The following is a 21,755-nucleotide window of genomic DNA, read 5'->3' as shown; positions in this document are numbered from 1 at the left end:
CAAAGTCCAAAGTAAATTTATTATGAAAGTACATATATATCACCATATACAACCCTGAGATTCATTTGCTTGCAGGCATACTCAATAAATCCAATAACTATAATAGAATCAATGAAAAATTGCACTGACTGAGCTTACAACCAGTGTGCAAAAAACATCAAACTGCAAATACAAAAATAAAGAAATAATAATGATAAACAAACAAGTACTAAACGTTGAAAACATGAGATGAAGTGTCCTTAAAAGTGAGTCCATAGGTTGTGGGAATATATCAGCATTAGGGCAATTGAAGTTGACTGAAGTTTGGTTCAAGAGCCTGATGGTTGAGGGGTAGTAACTATTCCTGAACCCAGTGATGTGAGTTCTGAGGCTGCTCTACCACCTTCCTGATGGCAGCAGTGAGAAATGATTATGGCCTGGATGGTGGCGATCTTTGATGGGTGTTGCTTTCTGGTGGCAGTGCTCCTTGTAGGTGTGCTCAGTGATGGGGAGGACTTGGATTGGGCAGTTTCCATCATTTTTTGTAGCTTTTCCATTCATGGCTGTTGGTGTTTCTATACTAGACCTTGAAGCAACCAGTCAGGATACTCTCCATGTTGCATATTTAGAAGTTTGTCAGAATTTTAGAGGACATTTTAAATCTGCACAAACTGCTTTTCACTGATTTTATTGTATTTCTTTGTCCTACTGCAAATGTTTGTTTAAAAAAAAGAATCTCAGTGTAGTATATGGTGCCATATACGTACCTTGATAATAAATTTACTTTGAACTTTGATCTTTAAATATTTTTTCATATTAGAAATGGCTGGTAATTCACTGGAGTGAATATCAAATACAGGTTGTAAACCCTTTATCCAAAATGTTTGGAGCCAGAAGTGTTTTCCATTTCAGATTTTTGAAATTTTGTATCTATAGATTGAGGATGAGACCCTAGTCTAAACAGAAAATCCATTTACATTACATGTACAGTTTAAGCATATACCATGAAGGTAGTTTTATATAATATTTTTAATAATTTTGTGTATGAGACAATAAGACGTGCATTGAACCATTAGAAAGGTAAGCTATCAATACCTAAGCTGCAAACATGAGGAAATCTGCAGATGCTGGAAATTCAAGCAACACACACAAAATGCTGGTGGAACACAGCAGGCCAGGCAGCATCTATAGGAAGAAGTACAGTCTACGTTTTGGGTCGAGACTCTTCGTCAGGACTAACTGAAAGAAGAGATAGTAAGAGATTTGAAAAGGAGAGGGGGAGGGGGAGATCCAAAATGATAGGAGAAGACAGGAGGGGGAGGGATGGAGCCAAGAGCTGGAAAGTTGATTGGCAAAAGGGATACAAGGCTGGAGGAGGGAGAGGGTCATGGGACAGGAGGCCTAGGGAGAAAGGAAAGGGGGAGGGAGCACCAGAGGAAGATGGAGAGCAGGCAAGGAGTTATAGTGAGAGGGACAGAGGAAGAAAAAAGAGAGCGAAAGAAAGGGGAAAAAATAATAAATAAGGGATGGGGTAAGAAGGGGAGGAAGGGCATTAACGGAAGTTAGAGAAGTCAATGTTCATGCCATCAGGTTGGAAGCTACCCAGATGGAATATAAGGTGTTGTTCCTCCACCCTGAGTGTGGCTTCATCTTGACAGTAGAGGAGGCCATGGATAGACATATCAGAATGGGAATGGGAGGTGGAATTAAAATGTGTGGCCACTGGGAGATCCTGCTTTCTCTGGTAGACAGAGCGTAGGTGTTCAGCGAAATGGTCTCCCAGTCTGCGTCGGTTCTCGCCAATATATAGAAGGCTGCACCGGGAGCACTGGACGCGGTATATCACCCCAGCCGACTCACAGGTGAAATGTCGCCTCACCTGGAAGGACTGTCTGGGGCCCTGAATGGTGGTGAGGGAGGAAATGTAAGGGCATGTGTAGCACTTGTTCCGCTTACAAGGATAAGTGCCGGGAGGGAGATCGGTGGGAAGGGATGGGGGGGGGGGGGGACGAATGGACCAGGGAGTCGCATAGGGAGCGATCCTTGCGGAAAGCGGGGGTGGGGGAGGGAAAGATGTGCTTGGTGGCAGGATCCCGTTGGAGGTGGCGGAAGTTACGGAGAATTCTATGTTGGACCTGGAGGCTGGTGGGATGGTAGGTTAGGACAAGGGGAACCCTATCCCTAGTGGGGTGGCAGGAGGATGGGGTGAGAGCAGATGTGCGTGAAATGGGAGAGATGCGTTTGAGAGCAGAGTTGATGGTGGAGGAAGAGAAGCCCCTTTATTTTAAAAAAGGAAGACATCTCCTTCATTCCGGAATGAAAAGCCTCATCCTGAGAACAAATGCGACAGAGACGGAGGAATTGCAGGAAGGGGATGGCATTTTTGCAAGAGATAGCGTGGGAAGAGGAATAGTCCAGGTAGCTGGGAGAGTCTGTAGGCTTATAGTAGACATCAGTAGATAAGCTGTCTCCAGAGACAGAAAGATCAAGAAAGGGGAGGGAGGTGTCGGAAATGGACCAAGTAAATTTGAGGGCAGGATGAAAGTTGGAGGCAAATTTAATGAAGTCAGTGAGCTCAGCATTTGTGCAGGAAGCAGCGCCAATGCAGTCGTCGATGTAGCGAAGGAAAAGTGGGGGGAACGGGTACCAGTATAGGCTTCCACAAGCCAACTAAAAGGCAGGCATAGCTGGGACCAATACCTAGGCTACCTACCTAGGTGGACAGTCGGTGTCTTCAACAACTCTGAAATTGTGTTACTGGTGAGCAGTTTTTGTTATACATTTGAAATTCTGCAGATGCTGGAAATCCAAAGCAACACACAGAAGACGTTGGAGGAACTCAGCAGGTCAGGCAGCATCTATGGAAAAAAGTACAGTTGACGTTTTACGCCAGATCCTCCTTCAGGACTGAGAAAGAAGGGGAAAGATACCTGAATAAAAAGGTGGGGGGAGAGGAAGGAGAATAGCTAGAAGGTGATAAGTGAATCTAAGTGCGTAGGAAGCGTAAAAGGAGAAAGGAAAGGAGGAGGGAGCCCAGCGGGACGTGATCGGCAGGTGAGGTGTGGTAAGGGGCTGGAGTAGGGAATAGAAGAAGGGGTGAGGGCAAGGGAATTTTTTTTAACTGGATGGAGAAATGAATATGCATGTGATCAGGTTGGAGGCTCCCCAGGTGGAATATGAAGTGTTGCATCTCCAACCTGAGAGTGGCTATACTGTAGGACAAGAGGAGGACATGAACTGACATGTTGGAACGAGAATGGGGATTGGAATTAAGATGGTTGACTACTGGGAAATTCTGATTTTTGTGTATGGAATGGAGGTACTTGCCAAAGTGGTCTCCTAATTTACGTTGGGTCTCACCAATGTCGAGGATGCTGCATTGGGAGTACTGAACATAATTAGATAACATCAACAGATTTGCAGGTGAAATGTCACCTCACCTGGAAGGACTATTTGGGACCCTGAATGGAGGTAAGTGAAGAAGTGAATGGGCAAGTGTAGTATTTCTGTTGCTTGTAGGGATTTATGCCAGGAGTAGAGGGGAGGAACAAATGAGCAAGGTAACTGTGGAGTGAACGACCTTTGTAGAAACAGGGAATAGAGGAGGGAAAGGTAAGGATGAGTTTGGTGGAAGTTACGGAGAATGATGTGTTGGATGCAGAAGCTCATGGGGTGGCAGGTGAGGGCAAGAGGAACTGTATCCTCGTTAAGGTGGCAAGAGGATGGGATGAGTGTGGATATCTGGGAAATGGAGGAGGTGAGGGCAGCATCAATGGTGGAGGAAGGGAAACCCCATTGTTGAAGAAGTAAGACATCTCTAATGTCCTAGAAAGGAAAGCCATGTCATGGGAACAGATGCGGTGGAGACAAAGGAACTGAGAAAAGGGAATAGCATTTTTACAGGAGTTGGGTGGGAAGAGGTAGAGTCAAGATAGCAGTGGGAACTGATAGGCTTATAAAAGACATCGATAGTTGGTTTGTCTCCAGAGATGGAGACCAAGAGATCTAGAGAGGGGAGAGAGATGTCTGAAATGGGCCAAGTGAACTTGAGGGCAGGGTGGAAGTTGAAGACAAAGTTGATGAAATTGACAAGCTCAGCATGGGTGCTTGAAGCAGCACTAATGTAATTGGCAATGTAGCGCAGAGAGAGTTGGGTAGCATTAACAGGGAAGGATTATTATAATGCTTGAACAGTGATATACTGTATATTCCAACGAGTTGGAGTATATCTGCTCATTAATGGATATTAAATATAACTTAGCAGCTCTTTCACATTTCTATCATGATCAAAGATCGCTTTCAGCTTTACTTAGTGTTTACCAATTTTAGCAAGGAGCAAACTAAGGCTCAGTTAATCTTTTCAGTCTAATTTAAATAGGACTTGATCTGAAGATGCGATTCCCTGTTGTGGCTTTGCCCATGCATTGGAATATCATGAATGCAGTTTTTTAACTTTGTTTTTGATGTGTGTTGCCCATTGACAAATATATGCGAAAGGAGTTAAGACACAAAAAAAGATTTTCTTACCTTATATTGCTAGTGACCGGTCTCAATTCACCATTGTTTAATAAGTGTCTGTTATTGTTTAAAACTTTTGGTTGTGACGTCCAGGAGAACCACTGGCAAACGGTTAGAACATAGAAAACAAAGCTATGCCAAGCATGTCCTTGCCTTAGAAATTACCTAGGGTTACCCATAGCCCCCTATTTTTCTGAGTTCCATGTACCTGTCCAGGAGTCTTTTAAAAAAACCCTATTGTATCCGCCTCCACCACCATCGCTGGTAGCCCATTCCACATACTCACCACTCTGCGTAAAAAAAAAGAGAGAAGACGACAACTTACCCCTGACATACACACCTCTATCAGGTCACCTCTCATCCTCTGTCGCTCCAAGGAAAATAGACCGAGTTCACTCAACCTATTCTCATAAGGCATGCTCCCCAATCCAGGCAACATCCTTGTAAATCTCCTCTGCACCCTTTCTATGGTTTCCACATCCTTCCTGTAGTGGGATGACCAGAACTGAGCACAGTACTCCAAGGGGGTCTGACCAGGGTCCTATATAGCTGCAGCATTACCTCTCATAAGTGCCTAATTTATCTTGTACTTTCAGAACACTTTTCAGTGTGATAGAGTATTATTTCAGTTTGGAAAAGATGGCATACTATCTTGTCTTTTGCGATTGCTAGTAAATCACATTGATGTTTGCAAAGAATGAAGTATTGCTCTGACATTCCCAAAGGGTAGAGATTTTATATATTTTATTTATAGATGCAGTGCAGAACAGGATTTACCAGCACATTGAGCTGTGCGCCCAGCACCCCAACCATTTAATCCTAACCTAATGATAGGACAATTTACAATGACTAATTAACCTACTAACCGGTATGACTGTGGGATGAAACTCACGTGGTTATGGGAGGAATGTACAAACTTTCTTACAGAGGACATTGGAATGAGCTCTGAACTCTTGACAACTCGAGCTGTAATAGTCTTACGCTAATCGCAAGGCTATCAGAGCACTCTTTAAAGAAAATAGAAATATGAGGGGTATGTACCGGGTAAATGCAAACAGTTTTGTTCTACTGAGGTCGTGTGAGACTGGAAGTAAAGAACATAGGTTAAAGGTGAACTGTTTAAGAGGAATCTGAGGGACGCAAACTTTATTCAGCGAGTGATACAAGTGTGGAATGAGTTGCAAGTGGAAGTGGTGCATGTAGGTTTGATTGCAGTTTTTAAGAGATAAGTACAGTACACTGCTGGGGGGTGGGGGGGTTGGGTATGGAAGGCAGCGGGTTGATACGAGATAGAAGAATGACAATTCAGCAAGGACCTATATCTGTCCTGCAGTGCTCTGTGACTATGACTCTTTCAGCAAAAAAAAATCAAGATATTACTTTAACCTAATAAGGATCAGGATAACACCTGTTCTGGACCTTGGACGGATGGATGGAAGGTTGGGATTGAGCTATTGGATAAGTATCAGAATCACATTGAAAATCAATACCAATCAGGATCAGATTTATTATCACCAACTGGTGTGATGAAACTTGTTGTTGTGCAGTAGGAGTACTGTGCAAAGATATAAAATCACTTTAAATTAAAAAAATAAATAGTGCACAAACAGAGGAAGTAGTGTTCGTAGGTTTGATACACCGTTCAGAAATCTAATAGTGTAGGCTGAAGAAGCTGTTTGTGCATCATTGTGTGTACATCTTCCGACTCCTCTAACTGCTGCCCAATGGTAGTAATGTGGAAGTGAAAAAAAATTTACAATTAATTAATCTAGTTATAAAATAATAGGTTTGCACTGCGGACAAAGTAAAAGATTGGAATAATACCATTAAATATCTTAAGATACTTTCATGAAATTTAATCCCTTTTTCTCTCATTTTAAATTGAATCCATAGTTCCAAAAAAGAAACTGTCCTCCATGTATGAAATAAGCCAAGTGCTATATTGTTTTAAATTAGAATTATTTCATTCACTAAGTGAGTTTCTAATATCATGTCAGTTGCAAAAAGTTTTTTCAGATTGCTTATGACTCTGCCACTCTTGGCTTAATGAAGCCCAGGTAATGTTTTGGTACTGGTTCATTTATATATTTTTTCATTTATAATAACGTTTACTCTTGCATAAACAATCAACTCTGAAATAGAACTGTTTATTTAGTGCGAGTGGAACTATTTGCAGTTTGCTGCTTAACATGAAGCAGAGTTAGCATATTTTCTTTAAGTCAATTGAAACTTAGAGAGGGATAAAGATAGAGAATTGTTTAATCAGATGCTGTTAGCATTAAAGCTAAGGCAAGGTGTGAAAGGAAAGAGTTAATGGGGTTGATTTTGACTTTTGGGCGATCAACAGGCGGAGCACAACCAGGAGCTCACCCGTACCCACAGAGAAGAGGCAGCCACGAATTTCAGGCACCGGCCTCACTAACGTCAGGCCAGCAAGTTGTGGGGCACCAAGCAGGCATCCTGATGCAGTTCGCAGGAATAAGGCTGGCCAATATCGGACCACCTCAGCCGTCGTCAAGGTATGTATGGGTGAGGTTGGATTCTTAGAGCAGCAGTAGCCCAATTTATTTTGTGAGATCTTCCAGAGGAGACCATTTTACTACTTTATCTATCTTTTAAATTATGTTCATCAAGTTCAAGTTGATGATTGCCATGCTGAGTTAAATATATTTGGAGCCAAGGTATATTATCAGAGTCGGGTTTATTATTACTGAAATTTATTGTTTTGTGGCAAGAATACAGTGCAAGATATAATAAGTTATTAGAAGTTACAGTAATAAAATGGTGTAAAAAAAGGTTTCAAAGGTACATTTAATGTCAGAAAAATGTATACAATATACATCCTGTGTTGTAGCGTGGATGAAATTACCGGAGAGACAGAGTCACTGGTAGATACAAAGCAGCTTCTTTATTCGACGCAACAAGGTACAGCAGGCATCTTCCAGACGGAGACGCTTTCTGCAGGCAGGTCTGTTAGCTCAATGTGGGCTTGATATTTATGTGCTAAACACAAAGGCAATCGCTACTTAAAGTTATAGACAATGCTTCCTTTTGAAGCTACATACAAACATCACACCTTTGGATTTCATCTTTTCCTTCCGACGCCAACATGTCTGGGTTGGTATCCACAGCATTTAGTTCAATCCACAATACATTTATTTGGCATTTTACGTGCTAACATAGAAGACAATTAATATTTATAATGTATAGATAATACTGTCTTTGAAACTACAGCATCAGGCGCCAGAAGCATCTGGTATTTACACCTTTTAGGAAGCCCATTGTGGTGGACTCGATCCACAGTGCTTTGTCAAACAGTTAAAATAGAAGTCTGGTGGCCAAAGTCATTTAAGTGTAAACAAATCATCTACCCCAAAAAAATCCACTCTAACAGTCCCTCCTCTTGGCCCTCCTGGACAAATTAAATTTGTATCAGGAAAGGCCAACCTAGGAGGATCTGCTCAAATAGGGCAGCGAAAATGCCCTGTCTCGAAATTCCTCCCCAATTTTATGTACCTGGATATCTATCCTAGCATTACCTAATTGCTACTTACCAAATGTTAAGCAGAGAGGCTGTTCCAAGTCTTTAGGAATGCAGCTCCTTTCGTGTGCCTGCAGGCTGACTGCATCTTAATCACATTCCTTTGTCTTCAACCCTTCATCCTCTGGTCACTGAAACTCTCCTTCCAGGAGCACCCACAGGCTCTCTCATCAATGTACAGGAAGGGGTTGGGGTGGCCTCTACGTAAATGTCTACACGGACCTCTCCCCAGTGGCACCCCCTTCCGAACTGTTCTTGTTAACCACTGGCTCAACTGCTGAAAAGGGCCCAGCTTCTCAGACTCGGGGTGACTGTTTTCAGATGCCGTGTGCAGTCTGAAATGCCATTGAAGTGGTGGAACTTGCCATCTCTGCTTCAACTCAAAAATCCCTCCCCATCTATTTCCCAAATAATTTTCTGTATTATGCTATAAAATTAATCATCTACCTTCAGCAACCAGCCTTCTTTACAGAGTACCATCGTCATCACACTTTAGCAGGCTCTTCATGGTTTTCCAACACGATCTCAGTGTCTTCTGCCACGCTCTCAGCGTTTTCTGTCTTTGTGTTTTCTCCGGGTATGTTTTCATCAGCTGTGGTCAGGACTGCCATGGCCGGCTGCTGTTCCTCTCTTAGGTTCTCTGTAATTACATGGTCACTGGGTACACTTGGTTCCCCACTCCGTCTGTGGGAGCAACAAGAGGGTGAGTCGTATGCTTTAACCTGAGTCCAGTGTTTCCACTGGCTGCCCTGCCGAGTCTGTACACAGACACATGTATCATTGGCTAAGAATACCGTCTGTGGTCCTATCCACCTGGGGGCAAACCCTGGCCTTTCTGGCAGCACCCTCACCATAACTTGGTCACCGGGCTGTGAAAGAACTGTCCTCTTTCTGATCAGCAATTCGCTGCTGTTGTTTCGCTCGATCCTTTAATACTTTAAGTTGGTTACAAAGGTCTCTCACATATTGGGTCATTCTATCCCTGCAAGCCCCAGGCTCCCTGCAACCTGTAATTACCCCATAAGGGAGTGGCATTGCTCGCCCCATCAATAATTCGTAGGGGCTGAGACCCAAAGTGCGGTTCGGGGTTGCGCGCAATCTCATCAAGATTCCTGGTAATACATCCACCCATGTCTTTCCTGTCTCAGCTATAGCTTTGGCTAACGCACTCTTGATTGTTCGGTTCATCCTTTCTACCATCCCTGAACTCTGGGGGTGGTAGGATACGTGGAACCATTGTTGAATCCCTAGTAGTTGGCACATTTCCTTCATCACTTTCCCCGTGAAATGTGCTCCCTGATCTGAATCCACCTGAACTGGGGTTCCCCACCTTGGGAGGATTTCTTGAACTAGGATCCATGCAGCGGTACGGGCGGTGCAGTCCCTTGTTGGGAAAGTCTCTACCCACCGAGTGAAGTGATCCATAATTACTAGACAGTAGCTTTTCCCCCTGCTTTTTGGCAGGGGCCCTGTGAAGTCTATCTGGATGGTTTCCCAGGGTCCCCTCGGCCGAGGCTGATTTTCCAACCCTTTACCAGGATTATGCTGGGCACAAATGATACAACGGCGGCAGAATTTCTGAACATCCCCGCCCATCCCTGGCCACCCCCAGTCCTGCCGGAGGGTTGTGATCATGCTCTGCCTTCCCTGATGCATCATCCCATGATACAACTTTAGTAGTATTTGTCCACCGTGGGGCCACCATGACTCTTTCCTCCCCGGTTGTCCAGCACCCATCTGATCCCTCCTTTGCTCCTTTCCTCCTCCAGTTTCCCTTCTCTTCTGCCTCTACCTCTTCATATAATTTTACTAAGCTGGCTTCTGTCATTTCCTCCTGCACACTTGCAATTTCAATTGCCTCTTGTTCCCCTGCTGCCTTATTTGCAGAAATGTCTGCCCTCGGAGGAACTGGGAAAACTTTGTTTTAGAATGGCTACAGTCTCTTTGAGTATCCCCCCTTGTGTTTTTGTTCCTTTGCTATACCCTGAACAGCGGTCAGTGTGTCAGTTTGTATAGGGTCCTGCTTAGGGGGTTTATACAGACCCTCCTCTGTTTTAACTGGGTCTATCTTTAACTACTCACAGTCTTGCTTGTGTATTCTGCTGGTTGTGTGAGTTCGCTGCCCCTGACTCGTCCATATTATTTCTCCCTTTTCCGAATCTATAACAGCTCCTGCTTCCCTTAGGATGTCTATTCCAAGGATTGTGCCCTCATTATTTGGACATACCCAGAAATACACTGGAAGCTGCACTCCCCCGATTTCTAGTATTTGCTTCTCGCTTCTTTCTGCTTTTACTGTTTTTCCTCCTACACCCCTTATATAACTGTCCTGTCCAGTTGTTGGTAAGGGTAAGTCTGTTATCGATACCGATGCCCCTGTGTCCACTAACGTATTGTATTGCCGTCCCCCTAGCAATGTCATTGTATACATCTGTGAGTCATCAGAGCTGGCAGTGGAGCCCGCTGCCACATCCTTTTCTGCCTTAAGAGGCGCTGTCACTAACTCTTTGATCTGATTGACAGTCAGATTGGTTGCTGATGGGGTGAGAGACCGGGTGTCTGCTGTGACCTTTGCCTGGGTTTCCCCCCTCCCTTTTGAACACTGTCTCCAGCCATGTCCCGATAGGCCACAGCTGTAGCATATCAACTCCTTCTCTGTCTTATACCTGGTCCGGCTTATAGTTTGCTCGGTGCCCTGACTGCTGGCAAGCAAAGCAAGCCCTCCGGGACATCACAGCAGTTGCATCCACTATACCCACTTTACGATTTCTCTTGCATTTTCTTTGGTCTATCTCACTGGCCCATGAAACTATCTCAGAGTAGTTGGACCCTACTGTTATGCCTAAATCTAAAACTCCTTGGTGGGCTGAACTCAGACCTTCCTTCAGCATTTTTAGGAAGACTTGGTCATCCCTCCCTGGGTTATCCAACCCAGAATACTCCTCGTACACTCGATATTTACGCTCTGCATAATCCATGGCTGTCTCGTCAGCTTTTTGAATCATTGCTATCATTGTTCCCCAGCTACTCTTGCCTCCCCCCAGCCGCTGCCTCACTTCCCCTTTAAAAGAGCGATTATCTTAATTACTGGCGTTCCCGGTAGTTGCTCATGTACCATCCCGCACTCCCTGGGCCATACTGTCCCACATATTCCTCGGGCACTTGGCTTTCACTAACACATAGACGGGTGGCAGTTAAACAGTGCATACTTAAAACCACAGAGTATGTATTCCACAATCTGCCTTTCCTTTGAGTACCTGAACTCATGATGGCTGCCATATTCCTTTGCATCACACTTGCAAACGCATACACTAAAATGCAGCTCCCCGAACGAGTATACATGCCCCCACGCTGGCATCTCAAACTGTCCCGTTGGTTACCACCTTTCGCAACTGGTGGTCCAAGTCTCACCAAGTTAACTAAGTTAACATGCAAAAGATTCCTCACTTACATAAACACACATGCACACACTACTTTTATATCTACCAGTTCAGCTATCCATGTTCGTGTACCTCGTGACCCGTGCACCACTGACCGAACAGATCCAAGTGTGAGTGTTATTTTAGAAAAATACTCACCAACTTAAGACTGCTAGTAACGCTGGCCACACGATGGGTCACGAAGGTATCCCACTTCTGACACCAAATGTTGTAGCGTGGATGAAATTACTGGAGAGACAGAGTCACTGTTAGATACAAAGCAGCTTCTTTATTCGACACAACAAGGTACAGCAGGCATCTTCCGGACGGAGACGCTTTCCACAGACAGGTCTGTTAGCTCAATGTGGGCTCGATATTTATATGCTAAACACAAAGGCAATCGCTACTTAAAAAGTTATAGACAATGCTTCCTTTTGAAGCTACATACAAACATCACACCTTTGGATTTCATCTTTTCCTTCCGACGCCAACATGTCTGGGTTGGTATCCACAGCATTTAGTTCAATCCACAATACATTTATTTGGCATTTTACGTGCTAACATAGAAGACAATTAATATTTATAATGTATAGATAATACTGTCTTTGAAACTACAGCATCAGGCGCCAGAAGCATCTGGTATTTACACCTTTTAGGAAGCCCATTGTGGTGGACTCAATCCACAGTCCTTTGTCAAACAGTTAAAATAGAAGTCTGGCGGCCAAAGTCATTTAAGTGTAAACAAATCATCTACCCAAAAAAATCCACTCTAACATCCTGAAATGTTTTTTTTCGCAACCATCCACAAAAACAGGAGTGCCTCAAAGAATGAATGACAATTAAATGTTAGAACCCCGAAGTCCCCCCAATTCCCCTCTCCCACGTGTAAGCAGCAGCAAAGCAATGATCCCCCCTCCCCCACCAGAAAAAAAAAGCATCGGCACCCACCACTGAGCACTCAAACATGCAACAATGCAACGGCAAAGACAAAGACTACTCGTTCACCCGGTATTCGACATACCACAGGCTGGCGTGCTCCCTCTCTCTCCCTAATAAGGGAGAAAGGGTTGTCTCCATTTCACAGCAAGAGGGGAGACATAACAAACAACTCGCTGATTTACAATGTTAAAAGTCCATTGTGTTGCTTTTTCCGAGCTCTGTGCCCAAAGATCTCGGGTCACTGAGCACACAGCCAGAGATCTTCCGTCTCCCACGACACTCCGATTTCCTGCTGGGACATGTCCGTCCGTCTCCAGAGCCATGAGATCCCAGGACTCTGAAGGCGAGCTAATTTCTTAGGCCGCATCCTTGGCATATCAGATAATGGCCAGTCTTGAAACCCTGAGAGTGTGTTCCATTCCCACAAAGAACTGAAGTCAGCGTGTAACTCCAGCTCAGGGTCTTCAAAAGAACCCTGAAAGGGAAAAATAGAGATATTAAAGATGGAAATAGAGCTGTTTTGGAGGATGCAAGCAAAGCAGTGGCTGTTAGGTGTCGTCTCCTCCTAAGCTTATAGTAATAGCAAGATAATACTGATGGCTTCATGGACTGTCGAATAATCTGATGGCAGAGGGGAACAAGCAGTTCATAAAGCACTGTATTTCCTCCCTGATGGTAATAACTGTTTTTTGTAATGTCCTTGATGGTGAGTGGGGGCGGGGGGTGAGGATGTGGGAGGGGGCTTGAGACAGTACTGGCTGAGTATATAACCCTCTGCAGCCACTTTCTATTCTGTGTATTGGAGCCTCTATACCAGACAGTCAGAACCAGTCAGAATGCCTGCCACAGTTTACCATAAATTCTGGTGTATAAGCTGAGAATTTGGCCCTAAATATTTTTGGTCCTAAAATTAGGGGGTCGGCTTGTACAGAGGGTGCCAATTTTGGAAAAATGAATACACGGAAGACAGGTCGTATTTATTGGCTGTTTTTGAGACAAATTCATTCCACTGTCGCATGAATTCTTTGAATAGTTTGTTTAAACTCACATTTAGTGGCTGGAGCACAGACATCAAACCACCGGGGATGACTGCAATGTCCGTATTTTCAGCTTTCAATGCTGCTTTTGTCTCATTTGACAAGTGTGCTTTGAACATGTCCCAGACATGTAGCGACTTTTCCTTCCTGAAACCTTGGGGACGTCGACGCCACACCTCTTTAACCCACTTCAAGCAACCCGCTTCGTCCATCCAGCAGCGTTTTTGGACATAAACAACAACACCCCGTGGGAATTTTCTGAGTAATCTTTGTTTTTTTGTCTTAACACAAGATCATGTCTATTCATAAATCGGGTGCACCAGCTTCGAGTAGCTTTGAAATTTTCGCTGACCTCACGGTGTTTTTCATCCCATTTCAACGCTTGAACTCGAATCACTTCTCTGGTAACAATGTATCCAGACGATCGCTGGTGATTCACCGACTCTAAAACTTTTTCTTCCAGTTCTGGCCACTGGCATGTTTTCCTGCGGTTTGCACATTTCGTCTCTGGCATTTCCCTCAGCATGTCCTCTGCCTTTCTCCACTCTCTCACTTTTTTCTCATTTACACTCTTTTTAGCAGCTGCAGAATTATTCTTTCCTTTAGCAAAATCAACAACCTTCGGCTTGAAGCCAGTATCATATCACATTTGTTTTAATCTTTTGTACATGGTGGTCGCAAACTCAATACTGAGTACACGTACTGATCCCGCCACCCCGTGTTATGTTTTAACGAGATTACGATGGGCGCTAAGTGGTTGCACGGGGGTTACATTCCGGAGGATTCTTTACCATTGGAGACCTAATCCAAAATTTCCCTCCCTGATTTATTTATTAAGAATTCGCTTACAATGCTCTACAATGTGTAGGCCTGTTTTCTTAGCAGGTACTGGGTCTCAAAATTTTCAGGTTCCGGATCTGACAAAGATATTGTAATCTTTTCTGGTTAAATCAAAAACCTCTACAAAACGGGTCGGCTTATACAAAGGTAACATAAAAAAGTCACTTTTTTAACCTTGAAAATGGGGGATCGGCTTATGCTCCGGAATATACGGTATATGTAGAAATTTGCTAAGTCTTTGGTGATATACCAGATATCCTCAAACTCCTAGAGAAGTATAGCCACTAGCTTGCCACCTTTGTGATTGCATCAGTGTTTTGGGACAGGATAGATCCTCTGAGATGTTGACATCCAAGAACTTGAAGCTGCTCACCTTTTCCACTACTGACCCCTCAATGAGAATTGGTGTGTTTTCTCCCATTTTCCCCTTCATGAAGTCCACAATATGTTATTGTTTTTCTTCCTAGTTACTCAGAATCATGCTTGGATTTTCCACCTTCTGTTAACCTTCTGTTTATCAATGTACAGTAGATACATGTGTAGAATACAGACAGTAGTCCCCTTCTTTGGAGTTTTGACTACTTTGCTCTGAATCCTTTAACTTTGAGCTGGGAAATTCGTGGCATTCGAAGTCCCATTCCATGTCAGCAGCAAATTCCTTTTGCTGTTCGTTGTGTGAAATGAAATAGCTGTCTTTAATTCCTGACTCTGATTCTGTGAAATGTTGATTCCGAAAGATATTCATGAGAGGTGTTGTCTGAAGCTACTGTGTATTCAGCTGACCTAGAGGAGATGAGCAAGATAATTGTATCAGAAATTTCCACTTCTCAGTTTTCCTTTATTTTAAGAAAAGTTCTGTGTCCTGCTTTTATCTGGTATCCTTACACTATTATTAAGGTCACTAAATTTGCCTAAGGGAATGGTGTTAATTGAGAATAAATGAAAGATAAATTAAGGACTGTAAAGTAGTGGGTAGTCTCGGATTTTCCATCAGATCCCCATGTCCTTATTTTCAAATGGAGGTTGGATAATATATTGGATAAAATCATAAAGAGACGTATATTTGACAAACTTGGAGGTCAGGGTTTAAGTTGGTTTTGTTTTTCCTTTGTGATTTTCAGTTTTGGATATAAGAATTTTTATTTTATGTTTTCGGATTGCGTGAGATATTAAACTGAATAAAGTTTAATTGAATATAAAGGAGATACATTAATTCATAACTGAACTGCAAATTTAGTTTGTCAAAATAAGGTAGATTGAAGTACATCTGTAATATGACAATATTTATCTTGGAACTTGACTGAACTGAACCTATCTGACTGATTATTATCTTCATTTGATATTACAGATTAGCACAATGACTTTCTAGTGCCATACTTCTTCATTTCAACCTTTTTCACAACTTATTTACTATATTCTGTTACATTTTTTGAACTACAAAATTGTATATCAATGGACAAAATGCAGTCTGCAGAAGAAGACAGCAGAACTTAAAACTGGGACCAAATAACTGAGTTGGATTTTTTTTTTGCATTTGTTGTAGTCTGTGCTGGGACAATATGGCTGAAGTCTATGTAGTCTGTAGGAAATGCAAAAAATTGGTTGATTGTCTTGTTTTTAATCTTCATTGGTAAAAGATAAATGATGGCTATGCTTTGGGGAGAAAAAAACTTGCATTTATGAAGGTTAACTTGCAAATGATGTGGCCGTTGTTATAAGAACAAGCATGATGGTGTTTTGCATGCAGTGGGATGTCATATTAATTTATGTGTTACCGATCTGGTTTGGTAGATGAATATTGGTCACTATAACGAGAACTCTTTGGGATTTCGTTTTTGCTTGACTTCTCTGAATGACAGCACTTCAAGCAGCATTTTGCAGTAGTGGAAAACAAAACGCTAAACCGAGTGAGCAAATTTGTAAGGAACTTTAAATGGACTGCACTACCAGTTTAATTTTTCTGAAGAATTTGCATTACACAGGTTTGTTTTGTAGCCACAATACGAATTTTACTTCTAATGCACTGTTTTATTCCTGCCTTTGTTTAATATGAACAAGCAATGCAAGGTAACCAATGGTGGATACTGGTAAGCAACTGAGGATTTAGCGTGCCAAGATCCAACAATTCAAAAGGGAGCCCCTTGGCGTTTTCTACTGTCAGTGCAACAGATTAAGCAAGTTCAAAAGGTCTCAGGATGGAGGCATGTCAGCCAAACAGTGTTTGGAAACAGAGAAAAAGATAGTTTTTTAAATTATACCAAAATAAATATTATTCATACTAAAATATTTACAAGAATAAACCATGCAATACGTTTTATTCTTACATTCATGGTCAATGCATTACATATCTATTACATTCCTTAAAAGCAATAGGACTGTTGCCACTTGTGGCCAGTTGGGGTAGTTCACTCCTATAATAATTGAGGGGCCTCCTCACTCAACCCAGCCCTTTCCTGTGAAGTAGCAGAAGAACCCTTTACTGTGGTGGTCCCACACCGAGCCCTTGCCGTGGCTGCACCAAGCTTCAATGCATTCCTCATCATGTACTCCTGCAGTCTGGAATGTGCCAGGAGCATTACTCTATGGACATCTTGATGTGCTGGCAGACCAACAAGTTTCAGGCAGACCACAGGGAGCCTTTAACCGAGTTGATCTGCAGCAGCACTTGATGTCCCTGGAAATAGATCACAGTCTGTCACACAGCTGCTTGTGATTAAACATGACCCAAGCCCTTGCATCTCTCTCCACACCCCTTTTGTAAACTCACGGTCCATAATGAGGTAATCAACTATCTTGTCCCCACTCCAGTCATCCCAAGGGCAGTGCCTGGTGGGAGTGATGGTCCAGGAAGGACCTGACTGGGAGTGCCCCTCTCAATGCCATCCATACATGGTCTTGGTGCCTGTTGGTGAGGTCTCGCAATAAGATGGCGCCGGTAACTGGCGACTTTGCGCGTGCTCTCCCGAGCAAACTGCCCTCTCCACTATCCAATACCCAAGAAACCCTTTTAAGCCTCCAATTTAGCAAGATCAAGATGAACAACACCCTGGCGAAGCTACTGACCCAGCTGGAGACCACCACGCCAGAACTGCTTCTTAAACTCTGGACCACACCTGGACCTGACCAAGGAGGCCCACCATGTTCCCAGAGACCCGTGGTCTGCTACGCTGCCGGAGCGCTTGGAGACACAGCCCATTCCGACCAGCACCTCTCCGGAGCAGATGACCACACAGAAGTGACGGCGGAGACCTCAAGGTGCCCCAGAAGCTTCTCCGGAGCGACCACTGTAAAGCCCCGTTGGTGACCATCCACAGCTGCTGGAGGTGAGGCCTCCGCCGCCGACCTCGGAAATCGAGCCCGAGGCTCGACTGGAGCGGAGGCCTCCGCAACTGTGACTCGGCTTACGGACTTGTTTCAACAAGGAGCATGACCATCTGGGATTAAGTGTCGGCTTCGGGGCCCGACCCAATCGACAGCCCAGGCCCCTGGCAGCCGGAAGTGGCAGCAGAGCCTCCCCTGTTACTCGGCCCCATCCGGAGCGTCGGACGACGCGATCAGCCGATCAATTCCCGTGGGACGTGTCCACCTACCTCAAAGAGCTGACAACAACACACTGCATCGATGGAAACCTGGAAAGATGCACTACTTACCGAGGAAGCGTGGGAAAAGAGCTGGGCTGCTGGTCAGATTGAAGCTGAGGGGCTTTAGGGTCCCGATGCCCACCATCCTACTAGCCAATGTGCAAGCCATAGAGAACAAGGTGGATGATCTTAAAGGGAGACTCACCTACTGCAGGGAGATGCAGAACTGCTGTGTATTCTGTTTCACCGAGACCTGGCTCTCCCCTGACACCCCCGACTGTGCCATCCGACCGGAGGGATTTTCGATCCATCGGATGGACCGCACGGCATCTTCAGGCAAGGCGAGGGGAGCTGGTGTCTGCCTACTGATCAACGCCGCGTGGTGCTTGGGCACAGTGGCACTGACAAGATCCTGCAGCCCGGACCAGGAACACCGGTTGGTGAAGTGTCGTCCCTACTATCTGCTACGGGAATTCACCTCGGTCATACTGACAGCGGTCTACATTCCGCCCCCCCCAGGCGGACATGGAGTGTGCCCTGAACATACTGTATGCCAACATCAGTGAACTTGAGACCAGGTATCCGGAGGCTTTGATCATTACAGCCGGGGACTTTAACGAGGCCAACCTCAGAAAGGCGCTGCCAAAGATATACCAACATGTCTCCTGCCCCACTAGAGGCCCGAAAATACTTGACCACTGCTACACAGCTGTCAAGGATGCCTACCGTTCCGTCCCACGACCTCACTTCGGAAAATTGGATCATCAGGCCGTACTCCTCCTCCCGGCTTACAAACAGATACTGAAGTGAGAGGTTACGGTGTCAAAAGTAGTGTTGCGTTGGACGGAGGAAATGGATGAGGTCCTCCGTGACTGCTTTGAATTGGTGGACTGTTTAGTATTCTGGGACTTGGCAGCTAACCTCGAGTATGCCTCAGCTGTCACGGACTTTATTTGGAAATGCATGGAGGACTGTGTGTCTCGCAAGACGATCCGGGTATTTCTTTACCGGGAAGCTTGGATGAATTATGAGCTCAGGTCCCTTTTAAAGGCTAGAGCTGTGGCTTTTATTTCAAGGGATACCAGTTGCTACACGGAATCCAGGCGTGAACTCCGGAAAGCCATTAAGAGTGCCAAGAAGCAATATCGAGCCAAGTTGGAAGCCTAGACTAACCAAAAGGATGCCAGTAGACTGTGGCAGGGTCTAAATGAGATCACTAGGCACAAAGAAAAGGCTGGGAATATCAATAACTGTGGCGCTTCTCTTCCTGACGAACTTAACGTATTCTACGCAAGATTCGAACAGAAGAGGAGCGTCCCGCTCCCTCCAGATGAACCCGACCTGGTGGCATCGAGGTTCATTGTCACCGAGGAGGACGTTAGAAGGGCCTTCCTGAAGATAAATCCAAGGAAGGCCCAGATGGCATCCCAGGACGAGTTCTCTGGGCCTGTGCAAGCGAGCTAGCTGGAGTCTTTGCTGATATCTTCAACTGCTCCTTGCTTCTGTCGAAGATCCCCTTGTGTTTTAAGAAGGCAGCGATAATCCCAGTGCCAAAGAAGAGCAAGGTGGCATGCCTGAATGACTATCGACCTGTGGCTCTGACATCAATTGCTATGAAGTGCTTCGAGGGATTGCCTTTGGCACACATCAACCACAGCCTACCGGTCAACCTCGACGCTTTGCAATTTGCCTACCAGAGCAACAGGTCAACGTTAGATGCCATCTCTCTGGCCCTACATTCCTTCTTAGAACACCTGGAGAATAAAGACGCATACATAGGGCTTCTTTTCATTGACTACAGCTCTGCCTTTAATATCATCATTCCAAATAATCTGATTCGTAAGCTCCGGAACCTGGGCCTTAGCACTCAGATCTGCAGCTAGATCTTCAACTTCCTCACAGACAGGACCCGGCTGTAAAAATAGGGGACAAGCTCTCCTCTACAATCACTCTGAGCACCGGTTCCCCATAAGGCTGTGTACTCAGCCCCCTGCTGTACTCATTGTACACCCATGAGTGTGTAGCCAAGTTTCCATCAAACTCAATATGTAAGTTTGCTGATGACACAACAATTGTAGGCCGTATCTCGGGTAATGATCAGTTTGAGTACAGAGAGGAAATTAAGAACCTGGTGGCATGGTGCGAAGACAATAACCTATCCCTCAACGTCAGCAAGACGAAGGAATTGGTTGTTGACTTCAGAAGGAATAGTGGACCACGCAACCCAATTTACATCGGTGGTGCGCAAGTGGAACAGGTCAAAAGCTTTAAGTTCCTCGGGGTCAATATCACAAATGACCTGACTTGGTCCAACCAAGCAGAGTTCACTGCCAAGAAGGCCCACCAGCGCCTTTACTTCCTGAGAAAGCTAAAGAAATTTGGCCTGTCCCCTAAAACCCTAATTTTTATAGATGCACCGTAGAAAGCATTCTTCTAGGGTGCATCACAACCTGGTACGAAAGTTGTCCTGTCCAAGACCGAAAGCAGCTGCAGAAGATTGTGAACACGGCGCAGCACATCACACAAACCGATCTTCCGTCCTTGGACTCACTTTACACCGCACGCTGTTGGAGCAGTGCTGCCAGGATAATCAAGGACACGACCCACCCAGCCAACACACTTTTTGTCCCTCTTCCCTCCGGGAGAAGGCTCAGGAGCTTGAAGACTCGTACGGCCAGATTTGGGAACAGCTTCTTTCCAATTGTGATAAGACTGCTGAACAGATCCTGACCCGGATCTGGGCCGTACCCTGCAAATATCCGGACCTGCCTCTCGGTGTTTTTGCACTACCTTACTTTCCATTTTTCTATTTTCTATTAATGATTTATAACTTAAATTTTTAATATTTACTGAATTTTACTATTTTAAATATTTTTAATATTTAATATTTGTAATCCAGGGAGTGGGAAGCGCAGAATCAAATATCGCTGTGGTGATTGTACGTTCTAGTACCAATTGTTTGGCGACAATAAGGTATAAAGTATAAGGCACTATGCCAGATGATTCAGACAGTTTGCTCAGGGAATCACCCCACTGTGTCCCTTGAGTTCTTCTCTTGCAGTGTCTGTAGGATGTTCTGGGCTGACTACTGCCTGATGGACCTGAAGGTGTTGCTCCGGAGGAGCATTTCTCTTCCAGAGCAGGCTGTGTTGCAGCATCCATTTGACTGGGATGCTGCACAGCAATGGGGCCAAACCCATCCTTTGCAACACTGAGGACAAAGAACCTTGGCACGTAATTGTACTTGATAGCTACATACTTGGGTTTCACACACAACCTGATGCAGCCACTCATGAAGGTGGTCATCATTTTGAGGCTGGCATTGGGTACATTTCCCCCCCCCCGTTATCCAGAGACTTGTACATCGTAACCTCTCTGATCTGCTCCATCTTGGAACACCAAGTGTACCTGAAGATGGCTCAGGTGATTTCCAAGCTAGAGGAGTGGAGGACACCGATGTCCAGGTTCTTCCCAGTTATTGAGAGGGAACATCTTTCTCACAGCTCCTATTTCCTGGCGTGATGGTGAAGCTATCTATTTCTCACCCATTGATATGGACTGCACTGCAGATATCTGTGAGGAGCAGTTGGATGCAATTCCTGATTCTCTCCACAAAACCCAAACCCATTTTGGAGAGCGCATCCATCATGTACATGTGTGTATCCTGTCAAAGGCATTCTCCTGGTCCAAGCTGACCAGGCAGGCATTCACCCCCCCCCCCCCCCCCGTCTTGCACATAGGCAATGGTATTCCTGAGCAGCATGAGGTTATCAATGATTTTCCTGCCAGGTACAGCACAGGTTTGGTCCAGGTGGATCACCTGTCCCAGAGCAAATCGTTGCTTCAGAAAATATTCTGTTTTGTAATTTGAGAAGTGAGAATATTATTGTATGTGGTTTAA

At 44.6% G+C, this 21,755-nt stretch overlaps 1 protein-coding gene across 3 annotated transcripts in view; it reads left to right on the top strand.

The window, feature by feature from the left end:
- The window catches only part of klhl13 (kelch-like family member 13), a 220,768-nt gene that overhangs the window by 13,991 nt on the left and 185,022 nt on the right, over positions 1–21,755 (top strand). For 2 of the 3 annotated variants that reach the window (XM_072270383.1, XM_072270381.1), the window contains exon 2: positions 6,845–7,016. The exons of the other annotated variant lie outside the window; for it this stretch is intronic. In XM_072270383.1, the coding sequence (XP_072126484.1) occupies positions 6,961–7,016 (56 nt within the window). In that variant the 5' untranslated portion in view covers positions 6,845–6,960. The remainder of the gene's footprint in view (positions 1–6,844; positions 7,017–21,755) is intronic. 3 annotated transcript variants of the gene reach the window in all.

Source organism: Mobula birostris, chromosome 10 (assembly GCF_030028105.1).
Source record: "Mobula birostris isolate sMobBir1 chromosome 10, sMobBir1.hap1, whole genome shotgun sequence".
Classification (NCBI taxonomy): Eukaryota; Metazoa; Chordata; class Chondrichthyes; order Myliobatiformes; family Myliobatidae; genus Mobula; species Mobula birostris.
This window is presented reverse-complemented; position numbering and strand designations above follow the sequence as displayed.